This window comes from Sorghum bicolor, chromosome 6, assembly GCF_000003195.3.
Source record: "Sorghum bicolor cultivar BTx623 chromosome 6, Sorghum_bicolor_NCBIv3, whole genome shotgun sequence".
Classification (NCBI taxonomy): Eukaryota; Viridiplantae; Streptophyta; class Magnoliopsida; order Poales; family Poaceae; genus Sorghum; species Sorghum bicolor.
In genome coordinates this window covers 46,381,897-46,404,131 of record NC_012875.2, presented here as the reverse complement: position 1 = coordinate 46,404,131, position 22,235 = coordinate 46,381,897, and the positions used below count along the sequence as shown (strand labels likewise).

General features: G+C 39.9%; 5 protein-coding genes and 1 long non-coding RNA gene across 6 annotated transcripts; 2 read left to right on the top strand and 4 right to left on the bottom strand.

The window, feature by feature from the left end:
- Positions 1,538–1,877, bottom strand: LOC110436282. The gene is made up of 3 exons (XR_002454114.1): positions 1,810–1,877; positions 1,660–1,728; positions 1,538–1,562 (listed from the first exon to the last, which is right to left on the bottom strand). It is a non-coding gene; the product is annotated as an uncharacterized LOC110436282 (long non-coding RNA).
- On the bottom strand, positions 3,345–7,876 carry LOC8075866 (synaptonemal complex protein ZEP1). Its single transcript, XM_021463598.1, has 13 exons — positions 7,838–7,876; positions 7,550–7,757; positions 7,347–7,472; positions 6,667–6,765; positions 5,670–6,346; positions 5,327–5,575; positions 5,107–5,235; positions 4,956–5,024; positions 4,747–4,857; positions 3,757–3,864; positions 3,572–3,682; positions 3,454–3,501; positions 3,345–3,359 (listed from the first exon to the last, which is right to left on the bottom strand). Exons 1-13 carry the CDS (start codon positions 7,874–7,876, stop codon positions 3,345–3,347), a joined length of 1,989 nt encoding a protein of 662 aa, XP_021319273.1.
- Positions 9,309–11,750, bottom strand: LOC8075865 (myosin-2). The gene is made up of 5 exons (XM_002446500.2): positions 11,419–11,750; positions 10,313–10,454; positions 10,119–10,220; positions 9,933–10,006; positions 9,309–9,750 (listed from the first exon to the last, which is right to left on the bottom strand). The coding sequence occupies exons 1-5, from the start codon at positions 11,597–11,599 to the stop codon at positions 9,653–9,655; spliced, it is 597 nt and encodes a 198-aa protein (XP_002446545.2). The 5' UTR covers positions 11,600–11,750; the 3' UTR covers positions 9,309–9,652.
- Positions 12,989–13,964, bottom strand: LOC8080361 (pectinesterase inhibitor). The gene has a single exon (XM_002446498.2). The coding sequence runs from the start codon at positions 13,902–13,904 to the stop codon at positions 13,191–13,193; it is 714 nt and encodes a 237-aa protein (XP_002446543.1). The 5' UTR covers positions 13,905–13,964; the 3' UTR covers positions 12,989–13,190.
- LOC110436317 lies at positions 16,728–17,700 on the top strand. Its single transcript, XM_021463053.1, has 2 exons — positions 16,728–17,086; positions 17,246–17,700. The coding sequence occupies exons 1-2, from the start codon at positions 16,851–16,853 to the stop codon at positions 17,451–17,453; spliced, it is 444 nt and encodes a 147-aa protein (XP_021318728.1). The 5' UTR covers positions 16,728–16,850; the 3' UTR covers positions 17,454–17,700.
- On the top strand, positions 17,851–20,682 carry LOC8075863 (scarecrow-like protein 34). The gene is made up of 2 exons (XM_002447867.2): positions 17,851–18,276; positions 18,396–20,682. Exons 1-2 carry the CDS (start codon positions 17,893–17,895, stop codon positions 20,337–20,339), a joined length of 2,328 nt encoding a protein of 775 aa, XP_002447912.2. The 5' UTR covers positions 17,851–17,892; the 3' UTR covers positions 20,340–20,682.

Genomic DNA, 22,235 nt, shown 5'->3' with positions numbered 1-22,235 from the left:
GAAGAACCAAGCTCATTTTCAAATTGATCCATACAATCTATATCCACTGTCCTACCAAAGACCTGGCTCCGGCATTGACCAAAATCAAAGAGACCATTTTTTCTAATTTGATGTCTAGGATCCCAATCTATTGCTTTACCGAAGCGGGAAATGCTGCTGTTCATTTCTGAAAAGAGAGATAATTTAACCCTAGAATCCCGGGAATCCTTTTCTTCAGACAAACTCATATCGTCATCTGTTTCAGTCTCCTCATTTTCTTCAGACAAACTCGTATCATCATCTATTTCGCTCATCTCATTATCAGTTTCATCTGATGACACCCAGTTATTGTCTGAATATGGAGGACACCACCCAGAAGTATTTTCAAGACCATTTGGTTCGAATTTGCCCATAAGGTATGAGGACCATAGCGGAACTCTTATTTTGTTCCTAAGCTCTTGGACAGATTTGATCTCAATTCCTTTTTTGTTCACAATTTGTGGTTCTTCTCCTCCACCAAGTATTGTGTCCACACAATATAATAACTGAGCTGAATAGAATCCATAGTTTTTGACCAGCAAAGATAATTTCTTTCCCAATATACTCTGCTTATTGTCATAAGAATCTAATATAGCTTGAAAAACGTCCTCTAGTCTTATAGCCTCAGGGCCATGTACTGCAAACACAGCTATTGCCCTTAACACATTTGTAGAGATTACTCCATTGCATTTATGCAAGACTTCGAAATTCTCTATCACAGGCTCAAAGCCAATTCTGACCGTAGAGACATCGCGATCTCTACAAAGAGCAGTATAGTTATCTCCAGTATCAATAAACCTGTAGTTTTGATCTTCTATGAACTGCTTGTCAATCTTAAAGCCTCCAAAACGGTCCCCATGCCATCCTTTTATATATAAATTCCGCCCAGACAAAGAGACTGTAAGGCTGCGATCATCATATTTGTAAATGAAATGAAAGGTACCTTTACCAGGGGTCGTAAAGACCTCAGCCCCTGGTCCAAAATGTTTGGAAATATCAACTGGCTTCCGATTAGAGCGGCACCATTTTCTCGCTTTTCTGATGGCTCTTTTATAGCTGCGTGTTGATCTATCCAAATCATTAGGATCCAGCACTATTGTAGCTGTGTTTCCTGGATGACATTCCCCCATCAGGTCTTTTCTGTTATCCTCAATCAGGTCTTTTCTCCTTTGCATGTAGGGAGAGAAATGTATTTGTCGTACAATTATCTGGAAGGAAATGACAAAAAAAACATCTGTAAAATGTAAAGAAAAAAAAGGTGATGAGTTTAACATGCAAGTATCCAAACTATCAGCACCTTAAAACTTTGGCTTAATTTGTTCAACTACTCCAGCGCCAACATTTTTGCATCATTCCATGTAATAGCACAGCACTAAGTCTTAAGAGTAAACTTAATTGTTTAAATTGAAGAAAACTAAACTTGTTCAACTTACAGTTGAGCCATGTTGCTCCTTAAGGCAAATCGAATACTTCTCAGAATCATGCTTTTTCTCTGATATACTCTCATTGCATTTGTTTCCAATTTCCCCTATGAGCTTTTCTGCCTGAATTTCCAAACATTCAGAAAAATTATGGCATAAGAATAACTTGAGCATTCTAGACATCTAGCACAAATAATTTCTGAAATAGAAGTTAACTTACCTTTTCTTTTTCGGCATTAGTAATTTCTATCTTTTCACGTTCATATTTCTTACGGATTTCATTGATCGCCTGTAAAATTCATTTGCAAAAACTGTAATTTATTTGCGATCCAGATGCCAAAGTACTCTGAAATTAATAGAAATGTAATACCTGGTCATTTTTGAGAGATAGCTCTTGCAAATGCTTGGATAGTTCTATCTTTTCACCTTCAGGCATGAGATCATACTGTTTTTGTGCCTTACTAAGTTGGCACTCTGTTGCAGAAAGTGATGCTTCGACCTGGGCATTGGATTCAAAAGGCTGTGTTAAGTACTTATGTTATCTATAAACCATCATATTTTGATATTTAAAAAATCTAAATAAACACAAACCTGTAACTTTTGGTCCTCCAAAGTCTTCTCTCTTTCTACAGAACAAAGATAGAGTTGCTCCTTCTCATCCAGAACACTATGAAGCTGGTTGATCTTATTCTCAAGTGTATTAACCTGCTGGTCACGCTTAGTTATCTCTCCTTGTAGAGATTCAGCATTGTTAGATTTCTCTTCCATAATGAAATGCACTTGGCCTAGATGCTCCTGGTTATTTGATTCTAGCTTCGAAATCTTTTGAAGCAATTCTTCCTGCATATACAATATCATGAGCAAGGAGAATCAACTAATGTCTCAATTAAACAGGAAAAAGCAAGATAGGAATTTGGACCAGCATTGTCCTTCCAACATGTTGAAACTTCATATGCATTTTTCTAAAACAATTTTCAAAACGCACTTTGCCAAAATCTAGATGGAAAGTTACCTTGTGATTTGGCATATTTCCTTAGTAATCAAAATAGATGATCCAAAATGTTTTCTCTGATTCGTCTAAGAAATTAGTGATACCATTTAGAGAGAAAATTTATTATTAGGATGAAAAATATGAAATACAGCTACTAGTACTCCGGAAAATAGGATATACATGCACTGAATGAAGATTTTGTTCAGATATTTGCAAGCAACAAGAGTATATAACTAGGATTACAATCAAATGAAAATCAAAATGTTCCAAAGCAACCCAGTGCACAACAGAAGGGCTTGAAACCTACATTTTGTCCATAGTCCCATGCATATAAAATAAATCAAAGCATAAAATGAATCTCAAAGAAGACAAACTGACAAAAGTGCACAGCAAACCATGGTGCAGTATATCCATTTAAGATTTAAATTCAGAAATGAAACTAATGGTTATATTTAATTTCTGTTTGAATTAATGATCGCACAGCCAAATTGAAAATTAAAATGAAAATGAAAATATAATATTCTTTCATTAGTGTAACTGGACCATATGTGCATTACAAACATGATACTACTTTAACAGTTATGGATGCATTACACTTGCTTTTCCAAACATGAACTAAAAAGCACTGAAGGGTGTGAAACAGCCAATGTAATCCAATCAGAATAAGGCCCAATTATTTGTGTTTTAATTACAGGCCACAAAGGTGTAGAGACATAGTAGTGTAATACCATTAAGTTATTTCGTCAATTTGATTCTCTCAGTAGGGGGCAGAGCACTATGTTAGAATGCGGAACCTAGAAAAAATATTTTCTATTTAATGTATAACCTACAAAAAAAACTATTTGCACAAGGAGTCCATTCCATGAGACAATTGACCTTACTTAATGAGAACATATGTGACTACATAATTATGTTCAAGGCTTAGCATTCTATGCAATAAATACAATAAAACAAACATTGCATGCATGTGACATATACATCACTTAGTTATGAACGTATCCAAACTTGGTGAGTAGGCAGAACCTTCTTAGAGTTCACTTCTTGATCAACTCGTGCTCTTTGCTTCTCCTCCTGTACCATAGAATGTTTTGTATTTACTAAAGTGACTGTATTCAAAACTACAAAAAAAACTGATCATCACCTTGGACTTCTGAAGCTCCAGTTCCTCCTGCATCCTCTGGCATTTTTCCTCATGATGTATCCTTAGTGACTTGATTTGAAATTCATGCTCTTTCCTGAGCAATGACAGCTTCTACACATTTATACAGATTTCATCAGTATGGAAAACTTCCATGATCAAACCATGTTGCTGAATTTGTTACTGACCTCCTTCAATTCATTCTCAGCCTGAGACTGAATGCGCTGCAGTTCTTCTTTGAGATAAGCCCAGAGAGTTGACTGTTTATGCTCATTATCCTGCTGAATTCTTGCCACCTGAATATCAGCAAATCACCGCATTCACGGTCATTTCAGAGGGGGGTGGGGGTACACAGGTTTAATCAAATTATCTAGTATGTACTCCCTCTATTCCAAATTGTAAGTCATTTAAACTTTTCTAGGTACATAGCTTTTGCTATGCATCTATAGCTACATAGTTTTTACTATGTATCTAGAAAAGCTAGAACAAATTACAATTTCAAACAGAGTAGCATTTAATTATATACTATTTTTGACACCATGTAAATAACAGTTAAATAAGATTTTTGAAAAAAAAAAATATTAGTATCTCACTAGTTCTGCAATGTATGTCCATAAGTTATAGCAATAACAGTTTGAAAGTTTAAAATTTTACATGAACATAATTCTAAAATGGTTTATCTGATATCATGCTGCGGAACATCATATATAAGCTGCTGCGAAACCAAAGGGAAACCAAAGTGCTATTGGAGCCTCATATTTTGTCAGCAGTATGCTATGGGTGTGTGACAGATGAATATAATGTAAATCACTAAACCCATCTTCAGTGCTTACCTTAAAGAAATAATCTTTAAAGTAATTGCTACCTTAGGTTATTTTGGTATGGTTTTCTTTTTATCTACATGGCAAGGCCATTTAGGAGCTGCAATTTAAAGAAAGGAACACCTAGAACGTCTGGTAACTTTTTGATGTACTAAACCTTTTCAGCAGAGAACCCTTAAAAGAAAGTTTCCATGCAATTATGTATAAAAGTCCAATCTATCAGCACCTTAACGCTTTGGCTTACTTTGTTCAGCTGTTCCAGCACAAACATTTTGCATCGCTCCATGTCATAGCACATGCGCTAAGTCTTAAGGAAGAGTAAACTTAATTGCTTAAAATGAAACTCGTTGTACTTACCATCGTGCCATGTTCCTTCTTCAGGCAAATCAAATACCTCTCATAATCATGCTTGTTCTGTGATATGTTTTCGTTGCATTTGTTTTCAATTTCCCTTATGAGCTTTTCTGCCTGAATTTCCAAACATTCAGAAAAATTATGGCATAAGAATAACTTGAGCATTCTAGACATCTAGCACAAATAATTTCTGAAATAGAAGTTAAACTTACCTTTTCTTTTTCGGCATTAGTAATTTCTATCTTCACAAGTTCATATTTCTTACGGATTTCATTGATCGCCTGTAAAATTCATTTGCAAAAAACTGAATTTTATTTGTGATCCAGATGCCACAGTACTCTGCAACTAATAGAAATGTAATACCTGGTCATTTTTGAGAGATAGCTCTTTCAGATGCTTGGATAGCTCTATCTTTTCACCTTCAAGCATGAGATCATACTGTTTTTTTGCGTCGCTAAGTTGGCACTCTGTTGCAGAAAGTGATGCTTCGACCTGGGCATTGGATTCAAAAGGCTTGTTAAGTACTTATGTTATCTATAAACCATCACATTATGATATTTAAAAAAACTAAAAAAACACAAACCTGTAATTTCTGGTCCTCCAAAGTCTTCTCTGTTTCCACATAACAAAGATAGAGTTGCTCCTTCTCATCCAGAACACTGCAAAGCTGGTTGATCTGATTCTCAAGTGTATTAACCTGCTGGTCCCGCTTAGTTATCTCTCCTTGCAGAGTTTCAGCATTATTAGATTTCTCTTCCATAATGGATTGCACTTGGCCTCGAAGCTCCAGGTTATCTGATTCTAGCTTCAAAATCTTTTGAAGCAACTCTTGCTGCAAGTAGAATATCATGAGTAAGGAAGCTTACACGTCATCAATATTTTTTCATTAGAAAATGAATTGTAACTGGGCCAGATAGTTGACAAACCTTGTGATTTTCAGCAAGGGTAGAATCTTCTAGCAACTTTTGAATTCTCCCTTGTAGTTCAGAAGCTAATTTTTCTAACTGATTGATGTTGGAGGCAGAAACTTCAGCTTCAGACTCTATTCTTCTGATCTTATCTTCAGCCACTTGCCGTTCCTCAACATGTTGAACCAAAACAATTTCTTGAGTTCTCTGCAACTCTACAAGTCTGGACTTCAATTCTTCAATTTCAGTTTTCAGAGCATTGTTTTCTGACATCAAATCTACATACTGGCTTTGGAGATGTTCAAATTTATCCTTATAAGGTCTTGCCATTAGCATTTTCTCATCTTGGGCCATTTCATAGAACCTTTCAAATGAAGAAATCAGCCTAGACACATGACTTGACACAGAGGCATGCTCTTTATCTAGCTCAGTTACTTTAACCATGAAGCTGCTAAGCAATTCCTTAAGATTCTTATTGTCCTGGCATAGTTTTTCAATTTCCAGAATGTGTCCCTTATTCATAAGCTCCAAGCTGTTCTTTTCACTTTCACTGCTTGCTAGGTTTCCTTTCAGGCTGATACAAACATCATCTTTTAGCTTCAGCTCTTGCTCCATGCATTGCAAGCAGGAGTCAAGACATGTCAAGCGGGATTTATTTTCATCAACTGAACCCTCCAACTGCTTGATGACGGAATCTGCATATACAAGTTGTGATATATTATTGAGGTTAATATAATGTTGCATGTTAGGCACACCTCAAAGTGGAAAGCACTGGATGAAATATCATATACATTTCCTTAAACTCCCACCACAGTTTGGGAATGAGACAAGTCGGGTATTATAGAAAAAGGAACCAAAGAAGTCAGCAATTTTATGGACTTATTCATCACATTTCTACGTTTCTACTACTTGCCCATTCCCAGCTACTTTGTTCCTGTATACTATTGATGCAGTTTAATTTTATGACCAATACCAATTCTGACGCATCATTTGTTACAGAAAATTTAACTTATACCTTTTTCCTTTATCGTAGTATCATTTGAATACAGTCGTTCCTTGTAACTTCGATCCATCTCTTCTTTCTCTTGTTTGATCTGCAACATCTCCTGTCGCCCTAAAATTAACAGGACAAAAGACTTTATTGTCACATTATTCCAGAGACACTTAGAACATTGCAGATTATTGTTTACTCAGATATTAATGTATCATATCAGTGTACGCAGAGGTACAGAACATATGCACATTTTATAGTATAAGGTTATTAAGTTGCTGATTCTAAACAGATCTCCATTAGTTTAGGGTTTAGGGTTTTAGGGCTGCTTAGTTAGGGTCTAGCTTCAGCTGATTTCTATGAGCCCAGTAAAGGTGTGTGTAATTGCCTCACTCATATTTGGTCCCCGTATGAGTGAGGATCTTGTTGGGGACCTACCCTATTTTTCTTCTCTATAATGCAATGAAACGCAGCTCTCCTGCGGTTTTCAAAAAAAAAAAAAAAAGAGACTTAGTTGTCACATTATTTCAGAAACACTTCGAACATTGCAGATTATTGTTTACTCAGATATTAATGTATCATATCAGTGTACACAGAGGTACAGAACATATGCACAGTTTATAGTATAAGGTTACTAAGTTGTTGATTCTGAACAGATCTCCATTAACTTGTACTGGTTGTGGATTGTTCAGAGACCGACCAACCTGAAATTATTTTTTGTTCCAGATCCTCCAGTTTTGTTGATAAATCACGCAACAGGCAGTTGAATTCATCCAGATCTTTGGAATTCTTCCCAAGCATCTCCTCAAAAAACTTCTTATCTTCCTCAGCTGTAAGTGTATTGTTTCACCAGTGACCAGTCAGATTCGAACAACAGTTGGGCCAAGTAAATGTCACCATAACTTACCTTGTTCTGTCTGACTAGCTAGCTGCTGCAGTCTTTCAGTCAGTTGATCACATAAAGTCTTTGTTGAAGAGAGTTTCGAATCTAATCCCTGCCAGAGCTTCGAACCTTCAGTCTGCTTCACCTTAAGCTTTGCATTTTCATTCACAGCTTGTTGAAGTTTTCCCTCTAAAAGATTTATCTGCTCTGCTGCTCTTATCAATTTGATATGCTGAATTCATATAAAACGATATGCATCAGTAATAAGAAATCCTGATGTAGAAAAACAATCATACATGCCTATAAACTCACTTCACACTTGAGCCAATTTAACCTATTGCACCAGAACATTTGCAAAAGGTAAATGCAGCAATGACATATACTGTGTCACTCTGAATTTAATAGCACTATCCGCGCCAAACAGATGATTTCTTATTAAAACACATAATAGATTTCTAAGAGGCATATGTATGAAGCATAAAATATAGATAAAAAATAACTAATTTTACAGTTTACCTGTAATTTACGAGACGAATCTTTTAAGCCTAGTTAATATGTATTTATTTTGCAAAATATTTTGCAACTAATCACTGAAGTTATACTAGTCACTTAGTCAGCCCACCGATCGTGTTCCAAACCCACGGCAATATGCTTATTTGACTTTTGTACCGATCGTGTTCCAAACCCACGGCAATATGCTTATTTGACTTTTGTAGTACTTCCTCCATCCTAAATTGTAAGTCATTCCAAAAATCTTGGAGAGTCAAATTTTTCTAAGTTTGGTCAAATTTATATTATAAAATAATAATTATTATGGTATTAACTAAGTATCATTAGATTCTTTTTTAATTATATTTTCATAGTATATTCACTTTACGTTACAAATCTTAATATTTTTCTCTATAATGTTGGTCAAACGTGAAAATGTTTTGACTCTTCAAGATTCTTAGAATGACTTACAGTTTGGGATGGAGGGAGTATATGAGAGGTAAAGTAGGAACGGATGTTGTTTTGTGCCAACGGCAAAGAAAACTCACGGGCGAGATTTATTCAAAGAAAAACATATGCAGCAACAGTAACAAATTGCTTTGATTTTGCGGGAGCAAAAAGCTAAAACAATTGCTAAACGTGAAAACTGCACATACGTTTGAAGGTCCGATTTTAATTCCGAGAGTACAGCAGAAACATTTGCGACATGTAAACTTGTGATTAGCATGGTACTTGTTCGGATTACATGAGCATTAAAAGCAAAACATGCAGGTGTGACATGCACCTAATGTGCTTGAACCAAGTAGGAGTATAATTTATTTAAAAATGCAAGCTAAGGGCGTGAGCTGCTTATCTGCTGACTTTGCTTATTGGCAAAGTATCTGATTTGGGTGCTCGGTGTTGCACAGGAGTCCAATGTGTGAAACCAATTGTGCGATGCCCAGCTTTGCGAGAGGAATCCGAAAGCCTTTCATTTCCAGAACGAAAACGCCCCTGACCTATATTATTATGGGTAATAAAGATAGAAAAGCTGATGGCCAGACCGTTCGTGAAAAAGGAAAAGCTGATGGCCTTCGCTGGACTGTTGGCTAACGATAGAAGCTGATAGCATTTGCCGTGAAGCTTTGGCATGCTTGTGTGTAGACAAAATGGAATAGTCTTTTGGATGTCAATTGCACCCTTCATCGACCTAAGGAGACCCGATTACATCTAGTGCTGAGTTTGATTTTTTGCTTCGAATTAATTTAGAAATCCTGAGGTTCCAGATTTGCAAGTTCTGATGGCTTGATACTAGTGAATGGATGTCGAGTCAAACGACTTCGAAATATGGCCAGCAAGCCAGGACACCGACGTCAGTACAACTTATTCAAACATGGCTGGGCTTCTATAGGCTCCAGCAAACGTCTGGCAAAGATCAAATAGTGTACGTGGAACAAACTAATCTGACCAGTTAGGCCGCCTTTGAAACTTTGAGATTTTTGTCTGTTCCAAAGGGGCCCTTAACCGAAAAAACAGTACAACTTCTCGACGATACAAACAACATGGCGAACTGCATCCTTCTTGATGGGAGGACCACCAACCCGCGACAATACACCGGCATAGTTTCCACCGCCTTACAACAAGAATGATCTGCACGTGCTAAATCTTCTTCCAGAGCTCGTCGCATATCTCAACTGGTGGCTTCGTGTTCTCAAACTCGAATTTCTCCATTCTCCTGCTGTTCTGGTCGATAATCTCTGATCATAGCTAAGGACTTCCATACAGCCATAGCTTTGTAGGAAAAGATGATATAGAGTGCAAGCACAACCAGTAAGCAGTACAGAATATGTACTTATTTGTGAAACGTTTGGCCTTGTTTAGTTCGCGAAAATTTTTGGATTTCTATAAATAGGGAAACGGTAACAGATTGAAAGGATACTTCCTGAAACCTTATCTTGGTCTTCCAAATTTGGGACGACATTTGTAACTGACATGCACATGGAAAGCAGACGTCTGCATGAGAAGTGTAGTCAGTCGCTTCTTTCAACTCAGAAATAGAGTAAGCAATAGAGACAATACTGCTAAGGCATAAAACTCACTAAGTAGGCCCGAATTCTCAACTTACTTTGCTTTCTGCGTGTCTTTCTTTTTCTTCTTGACAGCATCCGTTCTTTCTTTTATAGAAACTCTTTGGTGGTCTAGGTCATCAAGCTCATCAAGTAGCACTGTGTTGATAGGATAATGTACATAAGAACATCAAATTCTTAATTCGTAAGATAAAATTTTCAGAAGAATACAAATTCTGAGTCAAGAACTTATCTTAACTCTTCACGAAGCTGCTTCTCTTCCTGCAGGTTTTCTTCCATCTTGCTTTCCAGTGCATTAAGTTCATCGTCAGCAATGGTTTCAACTTTTGCTTTGTCAGTCTTTTCTTTGCAGAAGTCTATTTTTTCCTGATACTCTGCTATGCAAAATGAACAATGCATTAAGATGGCAATAATGTCCTATCTCTTGAGTTCATTGTCCCACAGCAGGTTTCAGGTGCCACCAAACAGTTTCTTGTTAATTCTTTCCCAATCTGAGGCCCTAATTCTGTTTTGATAAATATATATGCAGCAAAGATTTGAATAAGTGTGTGCCTCTATGACCACACACAAAACAGGATACACTACCATGAATTTTTAGGCTAGTATATTCACGGATGCATCAAATTCAGAGAACAATGCACACATTAAGCTTGGCAATGTTCAAAAGATGGTAGCGGGTTGAAGAAGGGAAACTGCTAGAGGTGCTGTGGCTTGGAAGCAGAACATCTGATGAATTCTTGACAGACTACCCTCTGTCAATTGTAAGCTTCCCAGGTAATTGATCACCAAGACTGACAAATCTAGAGCTGGATTTCTAACAGTTTGGAAACATCCAGAACAGGTTAGCTGGCTACTGGAGAAGGAACACACTACAGTGCTTGGTATGGGAGATGAAAATCTTCGATAGTGCAGCTATAATAGTGTACCTTTACACTCTAATCTAAAGTAAGCTTCCCAAGTAAATGGTCACTGAGAAAGGTATACCTGGAGCTGAATCTTTAGTTACATTTGCAGGTTTAGATAGGGTTGTAGCTTCTAACTTGTTTCTACTCACGAAAACCACATATGCAAATGAAAGGATTTCATCAGTGGGTCAATGAACAATGATGACCAGAGTCAATGACGAAATTGATGATTTGAATGATGAAATTGATGATATGCCTTGTTTCCTTTGCAGACCTAATGCCCTTCATGTAAGATTCAAGTAATTAAACCTAAATAAATAACCGAAATCCCCCAAATCTAAACCAGAAATACGCCTATATCAACCGAGGAGAAACGCTGGAAAACGTCAAAACAGAGCGAAATAAACCCCAGCAGGACAGGGGACAAGCGGACCTTTGATCTTCAGCTCGAGGTCGTCAGCCTCGGATCGGCAGGCGGACAGCAGCCTCCGCACTCCGGCGCCGACCCGCGCGTTGATGTCGCGGTCGGTGCTGACGCGGAGGACGCCCACGAGATCGTCGGCGTAGGAGAGGAGTCTTTCCACCTCCTGGCTCTCGCCCGCGCCCGCCACCATCAGACTGGTCTGCGCCGACAGGCGACGGGAACCCTAGCTCCCCAGTCCCCACCTCTCCCGCCGGCACGTTGCCGCGGCTCACTTGGGGATGCGAGCGCGTTTGGTTCCGCGATGAACGGGGATGGAATGGGACGGCTCCTATTTTGACGGTGTTTGGGGCCACTCAGACAGTCAGACCTGCTCCTTTTCGAATGGGGATGGAGGGAACGGGAACGGAAACGGCATCCATCCCAAATTTCGAATGGGATCGCTCGCGCAGGCCTTGTAGTTAAGTTTTCAAAATTCTCCGTCACATCGAATCTTTCGGCACATGCATGAAGCACTAAATATAGACGAAAATAAAAAATAATTAGACAGTTTAGCTGTAAATCACGAGACGAATCTTTTAATCCTAGTTAGTCCATAATTGGATAATATTTGTCACAAACAAACGAAAGTGCTACAGTACCGAAAAGTTTTCACTTTTCGGAACTAAACAAGGCCACAGTTGTGCTCGACTTCCTCGCCTAGTCGCCGCCTCGGCCTTGTTAGTTCCAAAAATTTTGCAAAATTTTTCAGTGTCACATCGAATATTTAGACGTATACATAGAATATTAAATATATATAAAAATAAAAACTAATTGCATAGTTTGGTCGGAATTAATGAGACGAATCTTTTGAGTCTAGTTAGTCCATAATTGGACAATATTTATCAAATACAAACGAAATTGCTACTATTTCTATTTTACAAAAAATTTTGTAAGGCCTCACCAAAATTTTGCAAAATTTTTTTGAGAACTAAACAAGGCCTTAGCCCACTCTGTAAACTGGCCTTTTTTTCTTTTTTTTTTTTTTGCTTTTTGCGAAACGTAAACTGGCCTGTTTCAGCTTGAAGAATCATCTTTTGCTAAAAAAAAAAAACTAGAAGAATCATCTCTACATGTCTCTCGAAAACGACAAGGGACCGCTCGAGCGAGTCACGGGCAGATTTGCAGGCGAGAAACAACAAACGTCAAATTCAGCATTGGATACGTCTCGATGAACAGAAGCGCTTGTGTGCGCTTGCGTTCCATGTTCAATGCAGACAGATGTGCATCTCTCATGGAATTTCTATTCTCGTACGTGGCACCGTATGTCATGTCAATCTCGAAAGCAGCTAGCTAAGGCCTTGTTTAGTTCCAAAAATTTTAGAAAAACGACACTGTAGTACTTTCGTTTGTATTTGACAAATATTTTTCAATCATCGACTAACTAGGCTCAAAAGATTTGTCTCGTCAATTCCGACCAAACTGTACAATTAGTTTTTATTTTGTTTATTTTTAATACTCCATGCATGCGTCTAAAGATTCGATGTGATGGGAAATATAAAAAATTTTGTAAAATTTTTTGGAACTAAACAAGCCCTAAAAATAGACAACACCAGCCAAACAAGACCATTAGAATGGACGAAATATCAAATCAGGCTCGTACAAGTAATACTGTCAGTGAAGTATTATCTGATCCATAGTCTCATTGATTGGCACATCACACAAGAACCTCAAGAGGACATTTTGATTATTTGCCTACAATTGCAAGGTAACGCAACACCAATGGCCTCCGCCTCGATCCGCCCTTAATTACCGAGGGATCTGACGATGAGCATGGCCACCACGGTGAGGTTGTCGGCGTCGTCGTCCACCTTCCGCAGCGGCGACATGCCGTTCCCGCCGGCGCCGCCGAACGCGTCCTCGCAATCGGACGCCGCCTTCCGGACGACCTCCATGTCGGACACGTAGTCCCGGAACCTCCCCGTGGCGAGCGCGTGGACGGCGCTGTGCACGACGTTGAGCGCCTCGATGTACCGCTGGCGGCACGTGGCCAGCGCGCGCCGCGACCGCTCGGGCCAGCCTCCCCGCCGCTCCAGCTCCTTGATGGTGGCCACGGCGGCCGTGTAGTTGGCCAGCGTCAGGTTGGTGGCGATGGCGGCAAGGCCGCGCGCGTCGGCGCCCTCGCTGCCGGGCGCCGCCTGGAGCGACGACACGCAGAAGGACGCCAGCTGCTCCTTGTGCTGCGCGCCCGACGTGGCCTTGGCGCAGGTCTGGTCCACGGTCTCGGAGGCCAGCGCCGCGCGGGAGCCGGCCAGGACAACGACGAGCAGGAGGAGGGGAACGGAGACGGAGACGGAGACAAGCCTCGCCGCCATCGTTGCTTGCTGGGAGGGTGCGTGTGCTGCTACTGCTAGTGCCAGGTTGGTGTGTCGTTGCCGCTTAATTTGCCTGCAAGCTTTGGATGGGTTTTTGTAGCCATGTTGGGATGTTGAAACTTTGGACAGAGGATTCTCTTTCATTTAGACGATGTTGAAACTTTGGACAGAGGATTCTCTTTCATTTAGACCTTGTTCAGTTGACAAAAATTTTAGATTTTAGGTACTATAGTATTTTATTTGTATTTGATAATTATTATTTAATCATGGACTATTTAGGTTCAAAAAATTTATTTTGCAAATTATAGGTAAACTATATAATTAGTTTTTTTTATTTTTATATATATTTAATACTCTATACATGTGACGCAAGATTCGATGTAACGAAGAATTATGATTTTTTTTTTAGACAAGGCTTCGCGACGATAGCCTGATAGGCTAATAGGAGAACGCTAAGTGTATCCTAGACTCAGCCTTAGCTATAGATTTTATACCCAGGCTTTGTCTAGTTCAAGTCCAAAATCCAAATTTTTTTTTTAAGATTTTCCATTACATAGAATTTTATGGCATATGCATAGGACATTAAATGTAAGTAAAAAATAACTAATTATACAATTTACCTGTAATTTATAGGACGAATCTTTTAAGCTTAATTATTTTATGGTTAGACAATAATTACAAAATAAAAACAAAAAATCTACCATACTCAAGACCAAAAAAAATTTGTCAACTAAACAAGGCCTCGCTTGGGCTCAAAATAAGTGTAGTTTCTGCCTTTTGAATAATTATATATATTTTTAACTTTGACTAAATATATATATATATATATATTAATATCTATAGTATATAATTAATATTATTAAATAGATTATCGAATCTGGATTATAATAAACATATTTGAAGATACTCTCTCCGTCCCTGAAAGAATCAATTTCTAGAGTTGTCCTAAGTCAAACTTTTTAAACTTTGACCAAATTTCTAGAAAAAAATGCTAAGATTTATAGTATCAAATTAGTATTATTAGATTCATCATAAAATATATTTTCATATAATGTGTATTTTATATTATAGATGTTGTTACTTTTTTCTATAAAGTTAGTCAAACTTTAAAAAGTTTGACTGGCACGGATCCTAGGAATTGATTCTTTCAGGGACGGAGGGAGTACAAAGGAATGTTATTAATAGTTTTATAAATCTAGCTAAAATTAAGGAAGTTTTGATTGGCACAGATAGCATAGCGGCATTTATGTAGTAGCGCCGCAAATGCTCTATCATGTGATTTGGTAGGAGTATAGAAAGGTTTTCTAAAGTCAAATATTTTAAAGTTAACTAAAAAATTGTAAACAAAGTATTATAGCACCAAATTAATGTCATTAAACCCAACCGAAAATATTTTGTATTATACGTATTTAATGTCATAAATACCTTTTATGTACAAATTTGATCTAATATAAATAAGTTTAACTCAAAATAATTTTAGGAATTAATTTATTCAGAGATGGAAGTAGTGTATAGAGGAGAGAAAAGCAATAAATATTTCTTTAGACAAGACCATCTTAATTCATAGTTTATATGCAGAGAAAAGAAACTAATGACTATTTTCTTCATTCTAAATTAAATCAACTTCTAGTGTTATTTTAAATCAAACTATTTAATATTTTATATATAGGGAATAAAAGAGTATAAATATTGATGACACTAAGTTAGTATCGTTAATTAGATACATCATGAGACATTTTTTATGTATAACTAGGAGAATGCCCCGCGCGTTGCTGCGGGAATTACCGGTAAAATTATACTATCATAATATATGCTAGTGGATGAATTTTAGTATTATAGCATGGACAACTAAGTTAAAAAATGATGTGGTTTGATAATGTGAATAACATAGATACGAGATAAATGATATGTGTTAGTTTGATTTATTTAGTGGATAATGATGTGAACACTCTGCATGGCGAGATTATGTATTAGTGGGATGATTTAGTAGATGTTGATGTGAACACTTTGCATGGTAAGAAAATTAGTTTGTAGGATGCTCTAGTAGATGATGACGTGGTTGCTTTGTCAAGAGAATTAGCTAGTGAGGTTTATCTATATAAGAAATATATATAAGAGATATAGATGTGCTTATTCGGTGTAGATGTGTGTGGTCGTGGAGTAGAAGCTAGCTTCTTGGATGATGAGTTCATCTGCGGTTGGCTCACTGGCAAGTGCTCAATCTATTCCAAAGACGTTTGATTTTTTTATCACCAAGTGTGACTGCTCGTCTTATACAAAAATTTATATAAAATATTACTTTTTATTGTGGCTTAGATTATTAATAAACGTTCTTTAAAAATGATTTAAATTTAACTATGTTTACATATTTTTTGAATAAGACGAGCGATCAAAATTAAGATAATTTTTTTTATAATTTGAGACGGAGGGAGTAGAACAGCCGACTGCACAGAACCCGTTCAGTTCTTGGACAAAGGCCTTGGCTTCCCTTCCATGCTCATTGTGAGTTCGAACGCTGAACATTGTAGGCTTGAAGAGGGTAGACATGGAACGATGAATTCTTGCCCGGCAGACGTAGCGCGCAAATCCAGGTAACGTAGCGCTCCATCGTGCTAATCTCGTTACGCATTCCCGCTTGTGCTGCTATCTTCCTCCACTTCCGGACTTTGACAGCCGTTTTTTTCCGCTGTTGGCAGCGTGGCACACGGGGCCTACGGCAAAGACGCCTGCTTTCTCATATGAAAACTGGGTATCTTTCTGCAGTTCTCGGTCTCTTGGCTCTTGCCACATGCCTCCGTCCTGTCTCCACACTTTCCAGTCTCCCCTCACTTGAAAAACAAGTACGTACTGAAAATTCCTAGTCCACTTTTACGGGAAAAAAAAAGAGAACATCGTGCGTGGAGCAGAACGCTCCGGCCCCGTGCGAAGAGGATAGGTAGATAAGCAACGAGTGGGCCTCGATGAGGAGAAACCTGGGCCACACACCGGGCGCCGCATCGGGAGCCTTCGTTTCGCCACGGTTCGGTTCAGTTCACTACCACGCTCGAAGGCCCACCACCACCCAAGTGCCCTCCCGTTCCTGAGTGGGAGATGACGAGCCCAATGGTGGCCACCCCGGTCCAGCTCCGCACAACCGGCCGCCTCACCTTCTGCTGCTCCTCCTTCCCCAGCGCACCAGGGACAGCCACCACCACCAGGCGGCCGCGGCGATTCGCGGCGGCGAGGGCGTCCGCGGAGACGATGGCGACGGAGAAGCTGGGCATCAAGGTGGAGCGCAACCCGCCCGAGTCCCGCCTCTCCGAGCTCGGCGTCCGCCAGTGGCCCAAGTAAGCGAGCGTCCCGCAGTCCCTCCCTCCCTCACTCCCTCCTCCCGGGCGTCTCGATCTCTATCTAATCTCGCCCGCCGCCCTACGCCGCTACACTGTGCCCGTGCCCTTTGCTGACGGCGACCTGCTGGTGAATGAATGGATGGACGGATGGGTCAGGTGGGGGTGCGACAAGAGCAAGTTCCCGTGGACCTACTCCGCCAAGGAGACGTGCTACCTGCTGCAGGGGAAGGTGAAGGTGTACCCCGAGGGTCACGGCGAGGAGTTCGTGGAGATCGCCGCGGGGGACCTTGTCGTCTTCCCCAAGGGCATGAGCTGCACCTGGGACGTCGCCGAGGCCGTCGACAAGCACTACAACTTCGAGTAGCCGCCGACGACGACGACGACGATGTGTGGTAAGCGGTGGCAGTAATTGGTGATGGCCTAGTCCAAACGTTTGGATTGCTCCCGCTAGCTTCCTAGTTCCTACCACGTGCTTGTATTGTAGTCTTGCTGTGCTCTTGTACACTGAACCTCTGATGCTCCATTCAAGAGTTAAACAGCATAATAAAGCTCCGGATTAGCGGACTACAATGTTGCACTATCTGTTCCAGATTTGAGGCAGCGCACGCCTATTCACACTGACATTCTGTTTGGCGTTTTACTCCTTACGACAAGCGGAACCTGTACATGTCATTCATGCCCTGCCTGGAGCCTTAGACCCATAGCTTCTTATGTAACAGCATGGTATTTTCACGAAAGTTTTTCTTAGGACAATTACAGTATCGCACTCACACAGTTCCTACATAACTAACCTGAACACTTAAATGTATCTTAGCTTGCAAGCCTTATTTAAATATGTTTTGCCTTGTTCAATTTTTTTGCTTTGCTATTTCAGAAAAGGTAAAAAACTTCTGCTAGCTTTGTGCTGTAGCAAGCTAGTGTCTCTATTATCCAAGTGTAGTAACATTGGAATCATCGCTTGCCACTGTCTCCATTGTCCAAGCTACATTAGAATCATCAACACTTCAACTCCAGATGGTAGGTTTTTGGAGCTATCTAGCACTAGAATACATATTGACAAGGTCTGCTGTCCTCATGATGATATAAGAAACCACCACCAGTGGTCCTGTTGGACACCAATCTGGGAGAATTCTTTTTGGAGGGTCTCATGGAACCATCGGCACCATCTCCATCTGTATTTCACAACGGTGAGGGTCCTCTCTCCCCTGATAACATGGTGCATTCCTACATCTCTCACATGCTCTTGGAGGAAAACATTGATGATCAAATATTGTGCCAATACTATGATCACCCTTCGTTACTCCAGATGCAGCAGGACTTAGCCCATATTCTCTCCTCCCCTTCCTCCAGTGCTAAAAACAGCACAATCAACAATGGAAACTCAGAGGGGACTGAGAGTTTGTTGCATGGTTCTAGTGGCGATCCAATCAGTGTCAGCTTGGGCTTTGACATGGGTGCTGATGTGGTGGGGTTACTCCAGATGCAGCAGGCCTTAGCCCATATTCTCTCCCCCCCTTCCTCCAGCACTAAAAACAGCTCAATCAACAAGGGGAACTCAGAGGGGACTGAGGGTTTGTTGCATGGTTCTAGTGGTGATCCAACCAGGGTTAGCTTGGGCTTCGACAAGGGTGCTGATGTGGCTGGGGCATTTTTGAAGGGCATGGAAGAGGGTAGGAAGTTCTTACCAAGTGACAACAAGGGTGCTGATGTGGTGGGGGCATTCTTTAAGGGCATGCAAGAGGGTAGGCAGTTCTTACCCAGGGGCAACAATTTGTTAAAGGATGATCACATGTTACAAAATTCCAGGGAATCCAGTGACCAAAGAGGGTTTAAGAAGAGTTGTAACAGGTGTGAGCATCTAGAGGAGGTTGGGAGGTGTAACAAGTGTGAGCATCTGGAGGAGGTAGGCAGGATCAGCAAAGGTATGATGATGATGGAGGCGCCAGAAGAGATTGGCATGCAGATGTTTGATGATATGTCGTTGTGTGGATATGAGACATTCATCAGGGACATGGAGATATTGCGCATCGGCATGAACAATAAAGTAGTGAAGAACAACAGAAAGGGCTGTAGCAAGGTAGCAAGGGATGTGGTGGACCTACACACTTTGTTGATCCATTGTGCACAAGCGGTGGACACCAGCAATCTCAAGATTGCAGTTGAGCTACTGAAGCAGATCAAACAGCACGCATCAGCAACAGGGGATGCCACCCAGCGGTTAGCTCTATGTTTCTCCAAGGGGCTAGAGGTCCGTCTAGTGGGCACAGGAAGCCAGGTTTCAAAGTTGCTCATGGCAGAGCGACCATCAGCTGTGGAGTTCCGCAAGGCCTACAGCCTTTACATAGCAGCCTGCTCCTTCAACAAGGTGGCACACATTTTTTCCACAAGGAGCATCATGCAGACCATGGTGGGGAAGAACAGGCTGCACATTGTGGACTATGATGATGTGAATTATGAGTTCCAGTGGGCAGACTTGATCCGGTTGCTGGCAAACAGAAATAGGGAAGGCGACCCACCTGAGATGAAGATCACTGCCATTAGCGGTTCCCAGCCTAGGTCATGTCCAAGTCAATGGATCGAGGAGCAGGAGCACCGGCTCAACATGTGTGCTAGTGAGTTTGGCATCCCATTCACATTTCGAGTCATGACAATGAAGCGGGAGGAAGTTTCCATAGAGAACTTGAATATAGACGAAGATGAGGTGCTCGTCGTGAATGACATCTTTAATTTCAGCAGCTTGGTGGGCGAGACCGCATTCTTTGGTGACTTGAGTCCTAGGGATACTGTCCTCAATAACATCAGGAAGATGAAGCCCAATATTTTCATCCAGAGCGTTTTGAATTGCTCACATGGTACCTCCTTCTTGTCACGGTTCCGAGAGGCACTGTTTTGTTACTCAACAATGTTTGACATGTTAGACGCAATTGTCCCACGGGACAGTGAACAACGATTGGTGCTGGAGCAGGGCATGCTTGGGCGTTGGGCACTGAATGCCATTGCCTGTGACGGTGTGGACCTCATTGACCGCCCTGAGAAGTATAGACGGTGGGAGGTGAGGAATCGACGGGCCGGTCTGAGGCAGCTGCCGCTCGAACCAGACATTGTTAAGGAACTAAAGGACATGGTCAAGAAGCACCACCACAAGAACTTTTTGCTCAGCGAAGATGATCAGTGGCTATTGCAAGGATGGAAAGGTCGCATCCTCTTTGCCCATTCAACATGGGTAGCAGACGAAGCATCTTCTGAATGAAGCTTTAGTTTCTTGCTGCTGAATGATAACACGGTCTTCAGATGCTCTCTGAGAACCATTTATTCATGTACACTGTTGGTAGTTTAGTCATTCAGTGCTGGTGCAGCGACTCCTGAAAAGCAGTTTATGTTGTTATTATGTCATTGATGTACCTGGTATTCAGGACGTACGTTACACTAGATAACTGCCAGTGCCAATGTTCAGATCAGATTATCAGAATGTTGCACTTTGGTCTTGAACTCTATAGAACAAACATCTTCGACACTGTTTTCTTGCAGTAGCAGAATACAACTGCTGCTGTAGGAATAACTTCTTGAATCAGTCCAATTAATTACTGTGTGCATGTGACGTGTTTAATGAGCTAAAAACGTTTTACGGTAACCTAGTACTATATAGTATACTAGTATCAGGTTTGTTCGTGATCAACTAGGCAGTACTTGCACTTGGTATTCAACACATATTAGTCTCATGAAGTTGTGCATGCATGTTTCGTCTGCATCATTTGTCTCTGTATCTGATCACGAACGGGCAACACTTGATGCTTGTTTGCTTGCTAGAAGGTTTAGTTCTGCATGAACGTTGAGATTTGCAACTGCATTATTAAATGCTAGTCCATCATGCCTTGCTCCTGCACGGGCTATTAATAATTTTATAAGGTGTTAAAAGTCCATGAATAAATTTGGGATTCGAAGCTAATTAATCAAAACTGTCTATCTTTGCTCTCTCGTTTGTTCGAACACAACACACACATATTTTTATCTTTATTATCTGCTTGTGATATACTATAATTACTAATTGCTCTATATCCATTTTCGTCTCCGCTCATAGTTCTGCGTCATATTCATACCTCCATTAATGTTTTCTCTATCTTTAGTTGAAGATTTCTATATAAAAACATCAAATTTATTAGGTTAAACCATGAAATTTGTAATATATTTTTACATAATGCCAAGGTTAGAGGAGCTTGACTTAGGAGATAAACTAAAATGAGCTTGAAAATAACAGACGGAAAGTCATAAAAGGAAGAAAATTTTATTTTATGGCCATTCAGATAAGTTCAAAATAAAAAGAGTCATATAAAGAAGATGTATTTTTCCCAGGGCTATAAAGGTAAATGGCTCTAATTTTTTAGTAGCAGAGTAGATAATTTTGCTAGAAAACTGAATAGATCAAATGACAGATAAAATAAAAAAAAAGATCAAATGACTATTGTTGTTGATGATGACTAGCATCCACCCGGGTTGATGGTCAGATGCTTCTTTTTGCGACAGTTTATAAAATTATTTTTCTGGTGTACATATCCCGTGAGAATTAGCGTGTAGGATCTGGGAAGAGTTAGACGACTAATTGACTACCAAACAAAACATGACCATTTTACTCCGCCCAAAAGATGTACTTCTAGTTGTACTTCTAGAAAGTTTGAGAAAACAAGTGGGGCAGATATTCCACATTCGAGATGTACTTCTAGATTATACCTTAATTTATAGATAGAGTAAAAAATAATCATAGAATTATCCACCGCAACTTGAGATGGATTTCATAGGTGTATGGTGACTATCATATTTTTGTTGTAGTGTCATGTATGTATGTGAGTTCTTTCTTATTGTCTGTAGTCTCATGTTGGGTTCATCGTGCACATGGCAGTAAAGCCAAGATACTACGGTCTTGTCTCAAAAAATCAAAAACTTTTTAAAATTTTTCGTCATATCGAATCTTGCGATATATGTAGGAATTAAATATAAATGAAAACAAAAACTAATTGCATAATTTACCTATAAATCACGAGACAAATCTTTTAAGTCTAGTTACTCTATGATTGGACAATGTTTGTTAAATAAAAATAAAAATACTACAGTATTAAAATCAAAAACCTCTAGCTCTCCAAGCCTATATCCT

Coding starts and splice junctions, on each gene's coding strand:
- LOC8075866 (XM_021463598.1), bottom strand. CDS start 7,876: ATGTTCTGGTGCAATAGGTTAAATTGGCTCAAGTGTGAA. Junction 7,758..7,837: donor TAAATTGGCTCAAGTGTGAA/GTGAGTTTATAG, acceptor ATATGAATTCAG/CATATCAAATTGATAAGAGC. Junction 4,858..4,955: donor CTAATGCCGAAAAAGAAAAG/GTAAGTTTAACT, acceptor TTGGAAATTCAG/GCAGAAAAGCTCATAAGGGA.
- LOC8080361 (XM_002446498.2), bottom strand. CDS start 13,904: ATGAAAGAGAATCCTCTGTCCAAAGTTTCAACATCCCAACATGGCTAC.
- LOC110436317 (XM_021463053.1), top strand. CDS start 16,851: ATGACGAGCCCAATGGTGGCCACCCCGGTCCAGCTCCGCACAACCGGC. Junction 17,087..17,245: donor GGCGTCCGCCAGTGGCCCAA/GTAAGCGAGCGT, acceptor CGGATGGGTCAG/GTGGGGGTGCGACAAGAGCA.
- LOC8075863 (XM_002447867.2), top strand. CDS start 17,893: ATGTATCTTAGCTTGCAAGCCTTATTTAAATATGTTTTGCCTTGTTCA. Junction 18,277..18,395: donor TCCATCTGTATTTCACAACG/GTGAGGGTCCTC, acceptor TCGTTACTCCAG/ATGCAGCAGGACTTAGCCCA.
- LOC8075865 (XM_002446500.2), bottom strand. CDS start 11,599: ATGGTGGCGGGCGCGGGCGAGAGCCAGGAGGTGGAAAGACTCCTCTCC. Junction 10,007..10,118: donor AAAGACACGCAGAAAGCAAA/GTAAGTTGAGAA, acceptor CTTCTCATGCAG/ACGTCTGCTTTCCATGTGCA. Junction 9,751..9,932: donor CCAAGATAAGGTTTCAGGAA/GTATCCTTTCAA, acceptor AGCTATGATCAG/AGATTATCGACCAGAACAGC.